At 43.6% G+C, this 18,899-nt stretch overlaps 1 protein-coding gene across 1 annotated transcript in view; it reads left to right on the plus strand.

The window, feature by feature from the left end:
• The window catches only part of LOC310988650 (monocarboxylate transporter 1-like), a 52,516-nt gene that overhangs the window by 13,384 nt on the left and 20,233 nt on the right, over nt 1-18,899 (plus strand). The window contains exon 2 of the mRNA XM_083975327.1: nt 17,233-17,589. Within this exon, the coding sequence (XP_083831453.1) occupies nt 17,373-17,589 (217 nt within the window). The 5' untranslated portion in view covers nt 17,233-17,372. The remainder of the gene's footprint in view (nt 1-17,232; nt 17,590-18,899) is intronic.

Here is an 18,899-nt window from a genome sequence, read left to right on the forward strand (position 1 = left end):
CGACGGTATGTGATCGTCTTCCAACCTCTGACTTTAATTCTTGATGAATGAAAACATGAGTCTGTCTTGCACCGGTCAAAGAATTTCACGGTGCGGAGGCTCATAAATGTAGTGTGAAGACACTTCGCTTTTACAAAACTCCTCCTTGTCCCTTTAAACAAATGAAATTCATCTTAATCATCACCTCTGGGCTTCTAGTCCTGTGTGGTGGGGGCTGGGTCTCCTCCTGCCTGTATTTTGGTCTTTTGGTTTGTTTTGTTGTGCACGTGGACGTTTCCTGGTGGAGAGTCTGTGTTTTCTCATGACAACACCGGTCTAAAAGTTTCTTTTTTTAGTTTTTTTTTGCTTACAGGAGCCTAGCTTTATGTATTTATTTATTTATGATGCACAACACACCAGGAATTACAGACTATGACTCGGTTTACTTAGTCAGTTACTTTCTGCTACAAGATTCATATTCATAAACCAGCTGGATCAACAGTCTTGAAGTGCTTTACTGCGTTCCTCTCACTTCAGTGTTTTTATTGAGTGTCCATCAACACTGGTCTGAGGTCTGATCTGACTGATCTGTGCTGCAGCTCCTTCAGCCGCGCTGTGTCTGACCTCAGATCAGATAGAGGCTCAGTCACAGGTCAGAGGCTCAAGTCGCCCTCGGGGGGGAATCACCCACAATGCATTGCAGCGGTGCAGGAGTGAGCTGAGTGAAAGGACGTTTAAGCTGCTCACTAATTGGTGCAGCTGTGGCGAGCAGGAAGTGTGTTGTTGTTTCTTGACCGAGTTGTTGGTTCGACCTTTTTGATGCTTTTTCTTTGTAAAGAATTAAATAGATTTTTCATATCCAAACTAAATTTAATTTTTCGAGTATAATTTCTTTGCATAACTTAATGGAACGAGTTGCAGGAAGAACATTACGCCGAGGCCTGTGGAATAAGTTTTGTTTCAAATCCATCCAAACAAAACCTCTTAGCTTGAGTTGTGAGATTTTGATATTGCTGCGTAGACAAGAAAGAGCAGAAAAATAGTGGGATGATGCAGTTGATCTACAGTAAACGCTCTGAAATTCAAGGATATCATTTTTCTTTTCACAGTAGGGCCGTGAAATAGGTTTTTGTTTTTTTTGAAATTCTTTTTTTATTCAGAAAGGCAGACCTCCATCACATACACCACTTCACACATACATTAACTCAGTTTGTCAAGGATACAATGATGTTGTACATATAATACTGCCCTTCTGGAGCTTTCTCCCACGGACCCAAACCATTCCAGGTGGAAGCAATAACACAAAAACAACAAAACCGGGGAGCGCACCCCTACATGTAATCAATACACCACACACAAAAAAATAAGAATAAAAGAGGGTAGGTTCACACAAAGCACAAGTATAGTCAGATATAATCAGATCTGATTGGTTTTACATTCTCAGTCCATTTGGTCCAGGTCCTATAAAGATTTTCTTTCTCAACTTTGAGGGAAAAAGAAATCTTCTCCATAACATAAATCTCATAAACAATTTAAATCCGTTTGTCGAAGGTGGGAGGTTCCACTTTTAACCATTTCCTAGTGACACATTTCTTACCAGCTGCCAACAGTATGGTCAGCAGTTTTTTATCTTTTATGTTCCATGTTTCAAACATTATATTGCCCAAGAACATAGTTTCACATTTTAATGGAATGTTCACATTAAATACTGTATATTTTTAATATGTTTGTGGATGAAATAGGTTTTAATATTTGATATAAAAGGTCTTAAAAACACTTGAATTGAACCTGTAGGAACCCTGTTTTCTCATGTAAACGTTGTGACTCAGAGATCAGATCCACGTCAGGTTTGAGCTGCAGTCTGAACAACCGAGGGGCAGAGTGTGTTCACTTTATGACACACATACACACACACACACACACTCACACACACACACACACACACACACTTTCCCTGCGTGACGTGTGACCGAGGGCTGAGGGTGAGAGAGCGAGGGAAAGTGAACAGGAACACATGGCTCCAGTGTCCAGACAGAGAACAGGAGCAGTGTGAGGCCGAGCAGCATGTGACGGTTTACATGGCAGAGAGTGGGTGAGGTCAGAGAGGGGGAGGGGGGGGGGGTCGGGGGGGCAGAGGGGGGTCAAGGGGGGTCGGTGTGTAACTCCTGAACAACCTGCAGGAACGTAACTGACATTTAGTCTGAGCTGACGCCCGCACTGCAAAAACTCAACATCTTTCTAAGAATATTTGTCTTATTTGTTGTCAAAACTAACCTCTTTCCACTTAAAATAAGACTCATCACCTAAAAATGAACTTGTTTTTAGATCATTTTCACTTGTTTCAAACTAATTTTCACTTGAAATAAGTAGAAAAATCTGCCAATCAAAGCAAGTTGTTTTGTGTTTGTAATAAGAGAGAAAAACTTGCTCCACTATCAGATTTTTCTACTTATTTCAAGTGAAAATCTGCTTGAAAGAAGTAAAAAGTGTCTAAAAACAAGCTGCTTTTAATGTGATGAGTCTTATTTTAAGTAGAATGAGATTTGTTTTGACTAGAAATGACATTTTGACTCGAAATAAGACAAATATTCTTATAAGTAAGGTGGGATATTTGAGTTTTTGCAGTGCAGGATCAGGTGGAGTCACAGTGTAAACACACAGACACACACACACACACACACACGCAGAGCGGCCACGCCTCCTCTGCTCCGACCTCAGATCTGTGGTTTCAACAGTCGGTTCCTGTTCCTCCTCAGATGTGACGAGCGTCCGACTGAAACCAGCTCAGTTTGTTCACTTTGTTCCGTTTGCTCGGGGACTCGAGGTCGCCGCTGTTTGCTCGCGCCGGCGTGTGGTGTGTGATGTCATCGATCGGTGCAGCAGAGCGCCAACAGGAAGTGGAGCTGAGAGCTGCAGACGTGTTGACTTCAGTCACATAAGCCCCGCCCCCTCTCACCTCTGTGTTTATGTCTGTGGTGGATTCTCTACATCATTTAAACACCTTTTTAATGTAACTTTATTGCTTTTAACTCTGAGCAATAAAGTTTTCTGTGTGGTGTCTCCTCCTCTGTGTCTCTAACCCTCCTCTCCTCCATGTGCATCATCTGTTTCCAACAACGAAGCCGGTGAGAAATCAATCCATGGAGCGGTGGATAAGTTTATTTATCACACTGCAAAAACCCCAAATCTTTCCAAGAATATTTGTCTCATTTCTAGTCAAAACGAATCTCTTTCCACTTAAAATAAGACTCATCACCTAAAAATAATCTTATTTTTAGATCATTTTCACTTGTTTTAAACTAATTTTCACTTGAAATAAGTAGAAAAATCTGCCAGTGAAAGCAGGTTTTTTGTGCTTGTAATAAGAAAGAAAAAAAAATCAGATTTTTCTACTTATTTCAAGTGAAAATAGACTTGAAAGAAGTAAAAAGTGTCTAAAAACAAGCTGCTTTTTAATGTGATGAGTCTTATTTTAAGTAGAATGAGATTTGTTTTGACTAGAAATAAGACAAATATTCTTGGTAAGAGCCGGTGCATATTCTCATTTGTCCAGGTCATAGTATTTCAAAGGAGGTTAAATCGAAAGCAACTGAACTTAGTTATTTGTCTAGGAAGACGTTTCACCTCTCATCCAAGAGGCTTCATCAGTTCATGTACGCAGCTGACCAGGCTGGGACTGGTCCAACTATCTGGTGTGGAGACTCACTATTTAACCTCTTGTGTGGGCGTTTCACAAGGGTGATGATGTCACTGGTTCCCTTTTGTGCTCCAAGTGCCAACGACAGTAGTTGGAGTGACAGTCGTTGGTGGGAAGTTGGTTTCGACTTCGTTAGTGCCCTATTGTGTTCTAACGACAGTCGTTGGAGTCACTTGCCACTTGTGAACAGTAGTTGTTCTTTGAGGCTAGATTGTTGAGTCTCCTGGGAAGGGATGAAAGGGCAGCATTGTAAATTGGGGATAGGTGGTGTCAGAAAACCCCAATGTGGAGGCTCCTGTCCTTTTTCATATGGACGTCACAATCTAAGAAAGGCAGACTATTGTCCTTGACATCCTCTCTGGTGAACTTGATGTTTTTGTCCACTGAGTTAATGTGTTCGGTAAAAGCTTGCACTTCTTTGGTTTTGATTTTAACCCATGTGTCGTCCACATACCTGAACCAGTGGCTCGGTGTTGTTCCTTCAAAGGAGTTTAAAGCCTTGTTCTCTACCTCCTCCATGTACAGATTTGCCACAATAGGGGATACTGGTGAACCCATGGCACAGCCGTGTTTTTGTCTGTAAAATTTGCCGTTGAACTGGAAGTATGTGGTGTTCAGGCATAAATCTAGAAGCTGGCAAATATGTTCGGGTTTGAGTTTTGTTCGGTTTTGCAGGGAGTTGTCTTGTGTGAGTCTTTCCCTTACTGTGGCCGAAGCCTCCATAGTTGGAATACAGGTAAAGAGAGAAGTCACATCGTAGGATACCATAGTGTCATCTGGTTCCATTTGTATGTCCCGGACTTTACCCACAAAGTCTATAGAGTTTTGGATGTGGTGTGGGGTGTTCCCCACCAAAGGAGCCAAGATATTGGCTACGTGTTTGGCTATGTTGTAAGTGACCGAGTTTATGCTGCTGACGATGGGCCTGAGAGGGGACCCTTCTTTATGGATTTTGGGGAGTCCATATAGGCATGGGATTGAATCCTGGGGATAAAGCCGGTAGTATTGTGTTTTGTCAATGACCCCTTCTTTTTGTAATTGTTGTAGACATTCTATCACCTTCTTTTTATAGCCACTGGTCGGGTCTCGTTTCAGAGTTTCATAAGTGTTAGAGTCGCTGAGTAGTGTAGATATCTTAGCCTGGTAGTCAGTTGTATTGAGCACAACTGTGCATCTACCTTTGTCTGCTGGGAGGATTGTAATGTTTTGGTCTTTGCTCAATGCCGTCACTGCTTTCCTCTCCTCAAAGGTGAGGTTAGAGGGGGGGACCTTAGCCTCGGCCACCGCCGCTGACACTTTTAACCTTAGCTGATCTGCCTCAGTTCCGGTTAAGTTGTTTTTCCTTATAGCAGATTCTGTAGCTGTAATCAAATCCACTATAGGTAGCTCTTTCGGTGTCATGGCGAAGTTCAAGCCTTTGGCTAGGACCTCTTTCTCAGGTTGGGTGAGTTCTCTGTCAGACATATTCTTAACCCATCTGTTTTGTGTTTCTTTCTGTGCTGAGTGGTCAGTTTTTTGCCCCCATGTGAGTATTTCTGTGTTATTGTCAACATGTCTAGATTGTAAATTGCGGAATTTCTTGGTTTGTCTCTCTTTGCTTTTGTTATGTTGTGATAGTTGTGCCTTTTGGGTGAAATCCACACATACAGACCAATATCTACTTTTCGACTCTCACCACCCTCTGGAACATAAGCTTGGTGTTATCAGAACTTTGCAACACAGAGCTGATAACGTGCCCACCAGCTCACAGGCCCAAGGGGCAGAACACAAGCACCTGAGAGGCGCCCTCACAACTTGTGGTTACCCTAACTGGACCTTTGTGAAAACTGCAGCTGCTTCCAGAAAGAAAACCAGCAAAGTGGTTGAGAAAGAAAGACAAAACAAGAGAAAAAACATAGTCATTCCATATGTGTCTGGAGTATCAGAAAAACTCAGGAGGATCTTTAACAAACACCGTATCCCTGTGTATTTCAAACCCAGCAACACACTCAGACAGAGACTGGTACATCCCAAGGACAGAACACCACACACCCACAAAAGCAATCTGGTGTATGCAGTCCAATGCAACGAGGAATGCAAAGACCTCTACATTGGAGAAACAAAACAACCACTGCATAAACGCATGGCCCAACACAGGAGAGCAAACTCCTCAGGACTGGACTCTGCTGTTCATTTACATCTCAAGGAGAAAGCCCACTCCTTTGAGGACAGCAATGTCCAAATCCTAGACAGAGAGGACAGATGGTTTGAAAGAGGAGTTAAAGAAGCCATTTTTGTAAAAGTAGAAAAACCAACCCTCAACAGGGGAGGAGGTCTGAGACACCACCTATCCCCAATTTACAATGCTGCCCTTTCATCCCTTCCCAGGAGACTCAACAATCTAGCCTCAAAGAACAACTACTGTTCACAAGTGGCAAGTGACTCCAACGACTGTCGTTAGAACACAATAGGGCACTAACGAAGTCGAAACCAACTTCCCACCAACGACTGTCACTCCAACTACTGTCGTTGGCACTTGGAGCACAAAAGGGAACCAGTGACATCATCACCCTTGTGAAACGCCCACACAAGAGGTTAAATAGTGAGTCTCCACACCAGATAGTTGGACCAGTCCCAGCCTGGTCAGCTGCGTACATGAACTGATGAAGCCTCTTGGATGAGAGGTGAAACGTCTTCCTAGACAAATAACTAAGTTCAGTTGCTTTCGATTTAACCTCCTTTGAAATACTATGACCTGGACAAATGAGAATATGCACCGGCTTATTGCAGAACAATTTGGGGTGGCTACCCTTAGAATGGTGCGGGAATATGAAAGGTTGGCTCGGAAAATTGCAGATTACAGGAACCACCTACGGTTCAGTCTGAGATGCAGACAACAAAGGCTTACACCAACTAGCCTACGCTTGAATTCTACTATGAGAGGGCATAGAGTGGAGAAAATCATGGAAAAGGCTCAAAACCAACTCCTTAACGAACGAATAAGACAGGTCAACTTCACTATCGAGGGGCTAAAAGAGAAAACTGACCACTCACTGCTTAAACTGAAAACACTCTTACCTGGCTCCATCATGGAGAAAGTTGTGGATTTCACCCAAAAGGCACAACTATCACAACATAACAAAAGCAAAGAGAGACAAACCAAGAAATTCCGCAATTTACAATCTAGACATGTTGACAATAACACAGAAATACTCACATGGGGGCAAAAAACTGACCACTCAGCACAGAAAGAAACACAAAACAGATGGGTTAAGAATATGTCTGACAGAGAACTCACCCAACCTGAGAAAGAGGTCCTAGCCAAAGGCTTGAACTTCGCCATGACACCGAAAGAGCTACCTATAGTGGATTTGATTACAGCTACAGAATCTGCTATAAGGAAAAACAACTTAACCGGAACTGAGGCAGATCAGCTAAGGTTAAAAGTGTCAGCGGCGGTGGCCGAGGCTAAGGTCCCCCCCTCTAACCTCACCTTTGAGGAGAGGAAAGCAGTGACGGCATTGAGCAAAGACCAAAACATTACAATCCTCCCAGCAGACAAAGGTAGATGCACAGTTGTGCTCAATACAACTGACTACCAGGCTAAGATATCTACACTACTCAGCGACTCTAACACTTATGAAACTCTGAAACGAGACCCGACCAGTGGCTATAAAAAGAAGGTGATAGAATGTCTACAACAATTACAAAAAGAAGGGGTCATTGACAAAACACAATACTACCGGCTTTATCCCCAGGATTCAATCCCATGCCTATATGGACTCCCCAAAATCCATAAAGAAGGGTCCCCTCTCAGGCCCATCGTCAGCAGCATAAACTCGGTCACTTACAACATAGCCAAACACGTAGCCAATATCTTGGCTCCTTTGGTGGGGAACACCCCACACCACATCCAAAACTCTATAGACTTTGTGGGTAAAGTCCGGGACATACAAATGGAACCAGATGACACTATGGTATCCTACGATGTGACTTCTCTCTTTACCTGTATTCCAACTATGGAGGCTTCGGCCACAGTAAGGGAAAGACTCACACAAGACAACTCCCTGCAAAACCGAACAAAACTCAAACCCGAACATATTTGCCAGCTTCTAGATTTATGCCTGAACACCACATACTTCCAGTTCAACGGCAAATTTTACAGACAAAAACACGGCTGTGCCATGGGTTCACCAGTATCCCCTATTGTGGCAAATCTGTACATGGAGGAGGTAGAGAACAAGGCTTTAAACTCCTTTGAAGGAACAACACCGAGCCACTGGTTCAGGTATGTGGACGACACATGGGTTAAAATCAAAACCAAAGAAGTGCAAGCTTTTACCGAACACATTAACTCAGTGGACAAAAACATCAAGTTCACCAGAGAGGATGTCAAGGACAATAGTCTGCCTTTCTTAGATTGTGACGTCCATATGAAAAAGGACAGGAGCCTCCACATTGGGGTATACAGAAAACCCACACATACAGACCAATATCTACTTTTCGACTCTCACCACCCTCTGGAACATAAGCTTGGTGTTATCAGAACTTTGCAACACAGAGCTGATAACGTGCCCACCAGCTCACAGGCCCAAGGGGCAGAACACAAGCACCTGAGAGGCGCCCTCACAACTTGTGGTTACCCTAACTGGACCTTTGTGAAAACTGCAGCTGCTTCCAGAAAGAAAACCAGCAAAGTGGTTGAGAAAGAAAGACAAAACAAGAGAAAAAACATAGTCATTCCATATGTGTCTGGAGTATCAGAAAAACTCAGGAGGATCTTTAACAAACACCGTATCCCTGTGTATTTCAAACCCAGCAACACACTCAGACAGAGACTGGTACATCCCAAGGACAGAACACCACACACCCACAAAAGCAATCTGGTGTATGCAGTCCAATGCAACGAGGAATGCAAAGACCTCTACATTGGAGAAACAAAACAACCACTGCATAAACGCATGGCCCAACACAGGAGAGCAAACTCCTCAGGACTGGACTCTGCTGTTCATTTACATCTCAAGGAGAAAGCCCACTCCTTTGAGGACAGCAATGTCCAAATCCTAGACAGAGAGGACAGATGGTTTGAAAGAGGAGTTAAAGAAGCCATTTTTGTAAAAGTAGAAAAACCAACCCTCAACAGGGGAGGAGGTCTGAGACACCACCTATCCCCAATTTACAATGCTGCCCTTTCATCCCTTCCCAGGAGACTCAACAATCTAGCCTCAAAGAACAACTACTGTTCACAAGTGGCAAGTGACTCCAACGACTGTCGTTAGAACACAATAGGGCACTAACGAAGTCGAAACCAACTTCCCACCAACGACTGTCACTCCAACTACTGTCGTTGGCACTTGGAGCACAAAAGGGAACCAGTGACATCATCACCCTTGTGAAACGCCCACACAAGAGGTTAAATAGTGAGTCTCCACACCAGATAGTTGGACCAGTCCCAGCCTGGTCAGCTGCGTACATGAACTGATGAAGCCTCTTGGATGAGAGGTGAAACGTCTTCCTAGACAAATAACTAAGTTCAGTTGCTTTCGATTTAACCTCCTTTGAAAAAAAAAAAAAAAAAAAAAAAAAAAAAAAAAAAAAAAAATTCTTGGTAAGAGTTTGAGTTGTTGCAGTGCATCTACCATGTTACCATGGTGATATCTGTGTAGTCTTATCTGTCATCAACAAGAGGTGACGGGTGACGGGTTAGCGCGTTACGTTTGTGTGGCGGTGTCGCCATGGAGACGAGAGCTGGCTCTGATCTTACAAGGTTGGTTTGGTTTTCAGCCAAGAGACGCTCCATTCTCCCTGGAACTAGTTACAACTCACTGATTTAAAGGGATAGTTCAACATTTTAGCAAATCGTCCCATCACCATAATCCCTATAGTCATAGCAGTAGGTTTGTTACCTTTAATTGTCGGTGCAAGCTATTTTTAGAACGGCGGAGCAGAGCCGTGAGTTGCTCAGAGCTACGCTACGGAGGCTCATTATGGGATTTCTTGGTTTCCCTCATCAAACTCATCAAATACACAATCCAACAACTCCACAACGCTCTGGTGGACAAGTTGTGAGCTGCACATTCACCACGCTATGAGATAATAACACAACGTTACCACACAGAGTTGTTTTAGAGGGAAATGCAGAGACTGATGATGAAAAACTGTCCCTGAAGGCAACGCGCATCAGTGGTTTTGCATGAATTTCCCTCTAAAACAACTCTGTGTGGTAACGTTGTGTTATTATCTCATAGCGTGGTGAATCTCAATATTGTAATGTGGGTCACTGTGACTCATTCTGCTGGATCAGGACACATAAAACTAAAACTAACTTTTTAAATACGTTGTGTATAAACTTTTGTGTGTCAGTCTCAGTCTGGTGAAACTCTTTGTCTTCTGGGTGAATTACAACTTTCTCTTTTAATGTTGCATCAGACGTGTGGAAACAAAAAAAAAAGTCTTCACAGTCGAGATGAGTCAGGCTGCAGCGTTTCACCGTGTGTGTGTGTTTGTGTGTGTGTGTGAGAAGCTGTAGCAGGTGCACAGATCTGTTTCAGTGTGTGTGTGTGTGTGTGTGTAGTAATGTAACACACATGTAACCTGTCCACTAAGCACCAAACATGTGCGTGTGTCACATGTTTTTCCCGTGTGCAGTGATGTGATAACGCAGCAGCAGCAGCAGCACACGGTCGTTAGTGATGATGTCACCTGTCGGAGCTGGACACACCAACCAGCTGTGTGTTTAAAGGGCTATTACACTAAATAAGTGTATCAAAGGAGGTTAAATGTAAAGCAACTGGACTTAGTTATTTGTCTAGGAAGACGTTTCACCTTCATCCAAGAGGCTTCATCAGTTCATGTAGCATCTGACCAGGCTGGGACTGGTCCAACTATCTGGTGTGGAGACTCACTATTTAACCTCTTGTGTGGGCGTTCACAAGGGTGATGATGTCACTGGTTCCCTTTTGTGCTCCAAGTGCCAACGACAGTCGTTTAAAGCAGAAGTAAGCGATCCAGTCGTTTGGGCTAATGCTGCGTTCCAGGCCGGCTTTTGAAACCGTAAATTACAGCTTCAAGTCACGACTTACGACTTTGTAGCGTTTCAGGCAACCCACTCGTGTTTTTCCGACCTGTTTTACCTGTGAAAGTCACTATAACGGCCACTCGTAACTTCTGACCCGTGAACTCGTACCAGATCGAACTGGTACCACTTCACAGTTTGGAAAAACACGAGTTACGAGTTTCCTTGAACGCACCATAACGTCTTATCAGCCGACGGAGTTAGCAGCCCCCGCCCTCGTCATGGATCTATTGGTCCTCGTCCCTACGTCACCACATTCAGGCGCATCCCTTGGCTGCACACACAGAGAGGACTGCCCCTTTATGCCGTTCTCTCTCCTCATTGGATAAAACTTGTAGGATACAAGGAAAGTTTTCTCCTCGGCTCAGAGCAGAGCAGAGTGACTGACAGACCCGTGTTTCAGACCAAACACTCTATAGAAGTGATTGCTGTCGGAAGATACAACTATTTAAGACTTATATTAACACAAACATTCACCTTACTTCTGCTTTAAATGACTGTCTTTGATGGAAAGTTGGTTTCGACTTCGTTAGTGCCCTGTGTTGTTATAACGACAGTCGTTGGAGTCACTTACTAGTGATCCAGACCAGATAGTTGGACCAGTCCCAGCCTGGTCAGATGCTACATGAACTGATGAAGCCTCTTGGATGAAGGTGAAACGTCTTCCTAGACAAATAACTAAGTCCAGTTGCTTTCCATTTAACCTCCTTTGGAACACTATGACCTGGACAAATGAGAATCTGCACCGGCTTAAATAAGTGTTGAACAGTGAAAAGCAGCGAGAGCAGAGCAGCAGCAGTTACATAACCAGCAGCCTGACTCCAGATCAGCCCTAATATGGGCCAGTTGTTCTCTGTCAGCGTCGGTGTGGATGAAGCGTGTGTGTGTGTGTGTGTGTGTGTGTGTGTGTGTGTGTGTGTGTGTGTGGCTGCTTCACACAGACTGACCAGTGATCAGCTGTGACACGTCCTGACTCCTGTCCAGGTGTCTCAGCTGATCAGAGATCAGCCGCTGTAATAAACTTTAACTCGGTGAGTTTAAAGCCGTGGATCAGTGTCAGTGCAGATCTGAGTGTTAGGACCATCTAATAAATCCATTCACAATACGCTGAGATCAGTAGATCCACATTAAAGGAGACACATTCTGCCTCTTTTCCACATATTAAAACATGAGCCTGGTGTTTGGCTGCTTTGTGTGAAAAGAGTTCAACATGTGAAGATCTAACCTCCAGCTGAGACAGAGCTCAGTGGACGCGGCTCCACAGCTCGTGTGTTTTATAAAATAGAAATCTGGAAAAAGGAGGTTTTTATACGCACATCATGCTGTAGGCTATTGAGGTGCAGGGCAATAAAAAGTAACGTAGAAAAAGAGAGGGTTGCCCGGCCCGCACACTCTTACAGGAGGTCACAGTGATTTATTTAGCACAAACGTTTTCGAACCATGTGTGGTCTTCATCAGGTGCCAGTAAATAATAGTAAATAGTAAATAGTAATAAAATAGAAATCTCCCATAGAGGACCGCGTTGCCACTGGCGTCGGATCTTTTCAGTTAATGGTTATTAATCAGTTAACGACCGGCACTGTTTTCCCACGGCAAGCTGTGATTCATTCACCAGAATGGCTGAATGCAAAGCTAAGCAAATATGAAGAACAGGACACTTCTTGAGGACTGGGAGGATGCTTCCTTTTTTGTTGACACGTCCTTTGTACATTTAAAAGCATAATGAACATAGACAATAAAAACATGAGGTAGGAAAAAAAACAAAAAAAAACTTTTCTCACATATTCTGTTTTCTGGATGCTATTGCAGATGTTAGAGGACTACAGCAGCAGTGTGATGTGAATCTGGCTCAGCAACATGTGTGAATGTATTGAAAGAGGCCGGCCTTTAGTGTTGGGATGAGTTAAGACCATTTCTGACAATCTCCTGTTTCATAGTGAGGAGTGTGACACTTGTGACATGGTAAACTGTTCATATTTGTATATTCTTTGCAGCACCACCGTAAACAATGTGGCTCTTAGACCCTGGCTGGTTGGCCACTCCTGCTGTAGAGTAGGCTACTGTGTAGTGTAGTGTAGTAGTGTAGTGTAGTACAGTCGGCCAAAACAAAGTGTGTTGGTCATGTGCAGCGTTTCCAGAGCGTGAGACTGATTGACTCTCTTCATGCTGATCATTATTGATTGTTGATTGGTTGGTCTCAGTGTGATGTCATCGTCCAGCTGCTGCACAGGGTCGGTCACAGTGACCACTTCAATTCAGTGATAGATAGATAGATAGATAGATAGATAGATAGATAGATAGATAGATAGATAGATAGATAGATAGATAGATAGATAGATAGATAGATAGATAGATAGATAGATAGATAGATAGATACATAGATAGATATACGTAGATATAGATAGATAGATAGATAGATAGATAGATAGATAGATAGATAGATAGATAGATAGATAGATATACGTAGATATAGATAGATAGATAGATAGATAGATAGATAGATACATAGATAGATATACGTAGATATAGATAGATAGATAGATAGATAGATAGATAGATAGATAGATATACGTAGATATAGATAGATAGATAGATAGATAGATAGATAGATAGATAGATAGATAGATAGATATACGTAGATATAGATATACATAGATATAGATAGATAGATAGATAGATAGATATACGTAGATATAGATAGATAGATAGATAGATAGATAGATAGATAGATATACGTAGATATAGATAGATATAGATAGATAGATAGATAGATAGATAGATAGATAGATAGATAGATAGATAGATAGATAGATAGATATACGTAGATATAGATAGATAGATAGATAGATAGATAGATAGATAGATAGATAGATAGATAGATAGATAGATAGATAGATAGATAGATAGATAGATAGATAGATAGAACATTATTAATCGGGTTTCCTCAGCAGTAGCACTGACAGTATGTAGCTGCAGTAAAAAAGCAAACAGATCAAATATAAAAAGTATAAAGTGCAATTCAAGGCTGAAAGAACAATAACAAATATATTCATACAAACTAAGAGTTAAAAACATATCGCATGTTATTGCACATGTACAGTAGTTACACAGTTCATAAGAAAGACACGAGTTAGTCCGGTCCAGGTCTAAACACTTCCTGTGTGTGTGTGTTCATCCTGGTGCTGGTTTCTGCAGAGGGAAGTGAAAACTGAGCTGTGAAGTTGTGAGCTGTGTGTGTGTGTGTGTGTGTGTGTGTGTGTGTGTGTGTGTGTGTGTGTGTGTGTGTGTGTGTGTGTGTGAGCGGTGACACAGAGAGAGTTAACCAGTGACAGTAACACGCTGCTGACGGTGAAGTGGAGCTGTTTACAGCACGGAGACACTAAACGCCATGTAGGGCAACGTGACGCCGCCGGTCATTACTACACACACACACACACACACACACACACACACACACACACACACACACACACACACACACACACACACACACACACACACACACAGCTGAGTGTTGGAGAATGTTTATTAGGAGTTGAGGACAAACAGCAGCAGAGGAAGAGAAGAGGATGATGATGGTGGTGATGCAGCGCCGTAACGTAACCGTGCGGGGCCCCCCCGCGGCCGTCCGCCGCGGATGACGGCGGCGATGAGGGGGGCGGGGGGGGGGGGGGGGGTTGACGGCGGCGGGGCGATGGCCGTGATGACGGTGGTGGGGGGGGGGGGGGGGGTGACGGCGACAACACAGCAGAGCAATCCTGCCTAGGAGCTATCCATGGTTAGGAAGTCTCTTGAAATATCAAACAAAGAGGAGAACTATGGACTGTGGAAGCTTCAATGGCCATAATACAGAAGTTATCATGACGTGAACCATATGTTGCGGTGTAAAAAAAAAAAAAAAAAAAGGTTGATTCGGTGGAAACCCGGCTTAACGGGCGGGGGCGGGGCCCCCACGGCATGCGGGGCCCCCCCGCCTCGCGGGGGCTGCGGGGGTATACTTTACGGCCCAGTGGTGATGTCAGAGCGTAACAGAAATAGCTCAGGTTATTTGCGTCGTCGGTGGAAACGAGGACGAGTGAACGGAGGTGAAGAGAAGAGAAGAAGAGGCTGAGGAGGAGACTGACTGACAGACGTTACCATGGTTACAGCTGTCTGTCAGTCAGTCAGTCAGTCAGTCGGTGTGCTGCCTTCAGGGACCAGTGTGTTATTTCTACTAGGGTTGGGACAATACGCTTTTCTCCCGATTTGATTCTTCTAGGATTTTTTGGATGGCGATTTGATTTAAATTGTGATTCTACGATATTGCCGATTCTCTCGATTTTTAGTCTTTAGCATTTTTAACATTTATCTGCACACAAATACTGTAGAAGCCTATAAATTAACATACTCCATTATAAAGTGACTTAAACCCTTTTCAAAGCCTGTACTCCCTGTATGTAAAAGAGGCGAACAAATACACATTGCACAATATTTAAAACATTTAAAATAAAATAAAAAAAATTTTCTCCCACCCCTAATTTCTACATTCACTCTGTGTGTGTTCTTAGTGAACATGTGGTGAGAGTGGACGGTCAGTGAAGGCATCACAGACTCTTAATGCAATAATTATATTAAATTAACTTAACTTAACTTAACTTAACTTTAGCTTCAGTAACAGTTTAATAATCTGCACAGGACCAGTCAGTCCAGACAGCAGCAGCAGGAGGTAAATTTAGAGGTAAATGCAGAGACTTCTTGATGAAAAACTGTCCCTGAAGTTTATTTTTTTTATTTGCACATTATATAACCTTCATAAACAATGAAAATAGTAAAATTAGTCAACGTGCATCAGCTGTTTTGCATGAATTTCCCTCTAAAACAACTCTGTGTGGTAACGTTGTGTTATTATCTCATAGCGTGGTGAATGTGCAGCTCACAACTTGTCCACCAGAGCGTTGTGGAGTTGTTGGATTGTGTATTTGATGAGTTTGATGATGAGGGAAACCAAGAAATCCCATAATGAGCCTCCTCTGTAGCGTAGCTCTGAGCAGCTCACGGCTCTGCTCCGCCGTTCTAAAAACAGCTTGCACCGACAATTAAAGGTAACGAACCTACTGCTATGACTATAGGGATTATGGTAATGGGCCAATTTGACTAAATGTTGGACTATCCCTTTAAGGCTCCTCTTTAAGCTGCAGTCTTCACAGCGGTCTGACGGTTAGTTCACCTCGGCTCGGTCTAATCCCTGTGTTTGGGCTGCAGGCTAAACTCTGCTGGTATGTTGGCCTGCAGCCCGGTGCTCTGCTGTTATAACATCATCACAAACACTAATATTTAGTTTCTTCCACCTCCTCTCCTCCTCTCCTCCTCTCATCCCTCTGCTCCTTCACGTCTCATATTAAAGGAGACGTATTCTGCCTCTTCTCCACCAATTAAACCAGTCCAGGTTCTTAAAGGGATAGTTCACCCAAAATGAAAATTTCCCTCATTATCTACTCTCCTCCCCCTCATGTGGACTAAGGGCTGGGAGAAGTTTCAGAGTCCTCCGTGGCTTCTCTGAGTTACAGGGGGTCTCGGCGTAGCAGTGCATGTCCATATGACGGTTGCAAATGGATACCAACTGTCTTCGTAACAAAAAGACACACCAAGAAACATCCAAATACCTCCAAGCTGCTCCTATGTAATGTCCCTCTTGTATTGAAGCCCCAACATGAGAAATTGTTCTGAAAAAAATTAAATAAGTCTATATTTCAAGCTTGTTTTGTAGCAGAAGCTTCTCTTTCTGGTTCGTCCAAATTTGACGAACCGGGAAGAGGAGCTTCCACTACAAACAAGTAATAAAAACTTCTCGCCGCATGTTTGAGTCGCCACCTGACTCTGTCTGTGGAAAAAAATGTTTACTTGAAGCAAGTCCAGAGTTGATATTCCTGTGTTTCTGACACAAACGGGAGCTTCCCACTGCACCTGAACACACCGAGCGGCAACTTGGGTCTCGACTCCGCCAGACTTTGAATTAGATCTAGTTTTACAAACATGTCGGCTTGTTGAAGTAAATAAACTTCTGGGTGCATGTTTGAGTCGCCGTCTGACGCTGTCTGTGGCTTTGAGGGATGGAAACAGCCTAAGCAGCAGAACTTCAACCCGCTCCCATTCATTGTTGCCGTGGCGATGCGGGGACAGACACAACTACCGCAAAACAGGAGATATTAAACTGAAAATCTTCAGATTCCTTCTGTTAGACCTAAAATGTTAGGAACATACAGCCTGAGGTGAATTTGCCCGGAATTGTCTTTTAAGGGCCTACTTTCAATTTTGTAAATTTTGGATTTATTCCTGTTTATTCCCATATGTTCCCGTTAATTCTGTTTCCAACTTTGAAAATTCCCGGAAATTTTGCAACCCTAGTTCCTTTAGTTATTTTGTTTTCACAGCTCGTTTTAGTTTTAGTTTGAGTGAACTATAATGACCCTGGATCAGTTTCAGTCTCAGTTGGTTGAACCCGTTTTCTCTTCTCTGTTCCCAGATCTCCTGTCTCCAGTCCTGATCCACTGACCAACAGAGACCTTCCTCCTCCTCTTCTCCATCCTCCTCCTCCTCTTCCTCCTCCTCCTCCTCCTCCTCCTCGTTGCCCCGGCAGCAGCAGCAGCAGCAGCAGCAGCAGCGATGCCCCCGGCGCTGGGCGGGCCTCAGGGCTACACGCCCCCTGAGGGCGGCTGGGGCTGGGTGGTGGTGGTGGGCTCCTTCATCTCCATCGGCTTCTCCTACGCCTTCCCCAAGTCCATCACCGTCTTCTTCAAGGAGATCGAGGCCATCTTCGACGCCACGCCCAGCCAGGTGTCCTGGATCTCCTCCATCATGCTGGCCGTCATGTACGCCGGAGGTACGAGCACGTGTGTGTCTGTGTGTGTGTGTGTGTGTGTGTGTGTGTGTGTGTGTGTGTCTGTGTGTGTGTCTGTGTGTGTGACGCTCTACACACAACAGCTGATTATCTCCAGCTGAGTAAACTCTGCCAGCGACGGTTGTAATTAATAAATCAATGGTTTCCTCTTCACCCTCCTCCGTCCTGCAGCTCATTAAAGGGATAGTAGCATTTTTTTTTTAAAGTGTGGTTGTATGATCTACAAATAGCCCCTAAGTACTTTAATTGCAGTAGAAGACTCTCTGCACTCCTCCCGTTAGCAACGCCAGCCCATAATAGCCCTGTCCAGAGATTTACAACATACAGTGTTGTGAACAGACCCAAAGAAACGGCCTATTTTCACGGCCTAAAAGAGGTTTTACCTGAAAAAAAAAAACACAGTTCCATTGTTCACTATAATATAATTTTTTCCAGCCCTTCTAAGTGCAGGAAAAACACAGTTTTTATTTGGACCTAACCAACTCACGTATCCCTCCGCCCAGGGTTAGCGCCCGCCGATCAGCAGTTGGTTCGGTCCAAATAAAAACTGTGTTTTTCCTGGAAAAAATTATATTATAGTGAACAATGGAACTGTGTTTTTTTTTTCAGGTAAAACCTCTTTTAGGCCGTGAAAATAGGCCGTTTCTTTGGGTCTGTTCACAACACTGTATGTTGTAAATCTCTGGGCAGGGCTATTATGGGCTGGCGTTGCTAACGGGAGGAGTGCAGAGAGTCTTCTACTGCAATTAAAGTCTGACGTCTGCCCCATTTCACCTGAATGCAACATCAAGAATACGTTCAGATATGCAACCGCACCGCTAGATGGGGGGAACTCCTACGTACTATACCTTTAATAATACACATGAAACACACAATAATTGATCAGAAAATGACAATTAAATCGTTAATCACACTTATTTGTATGGAAATTAATGGTCAAGTCAAACTTCATGACTGTGACCGGTCTAACCTGGGTTCAGGTGTGGAAACGCCCCGAGTCTCTGAGCTGCTCTGATGATGATGATGCTGCTGTGGCCGTAGCTGCTCTGGGATCAGTTTGTCTGCTGAAGTCTAGTTTCAGTCTGGTGTTTGTTTACAGTGGAGGCTTCCTTCATATTTACGTGTGAGCAGCTCCAGTTATTTTAGACCTGCAGCACTTTCCCTGGCAGCTCCTCGTTTTTCACTCTTCACTGGAGCTAAAGAAGCTAAATAAACCTCCTTCTCTTTCTGTTTTTACTCTCCTCCTCCGCTCCGGAGCAGTTGTTTCTCACAGCAGAGAAAAGAAAAGTCTG

This window comes from Trachurus trachurus (genome assembly GCF_905171665.1).
Source record: "Trachurus trachurus genome assembly, chromosome: 7".
NCBI classification, from domain to species: Eukaryota; Metazoa; Chordata; class Actinopteri; order Carangiformes; family Carangidae; genus Trachurus; species Trachurus trachurus.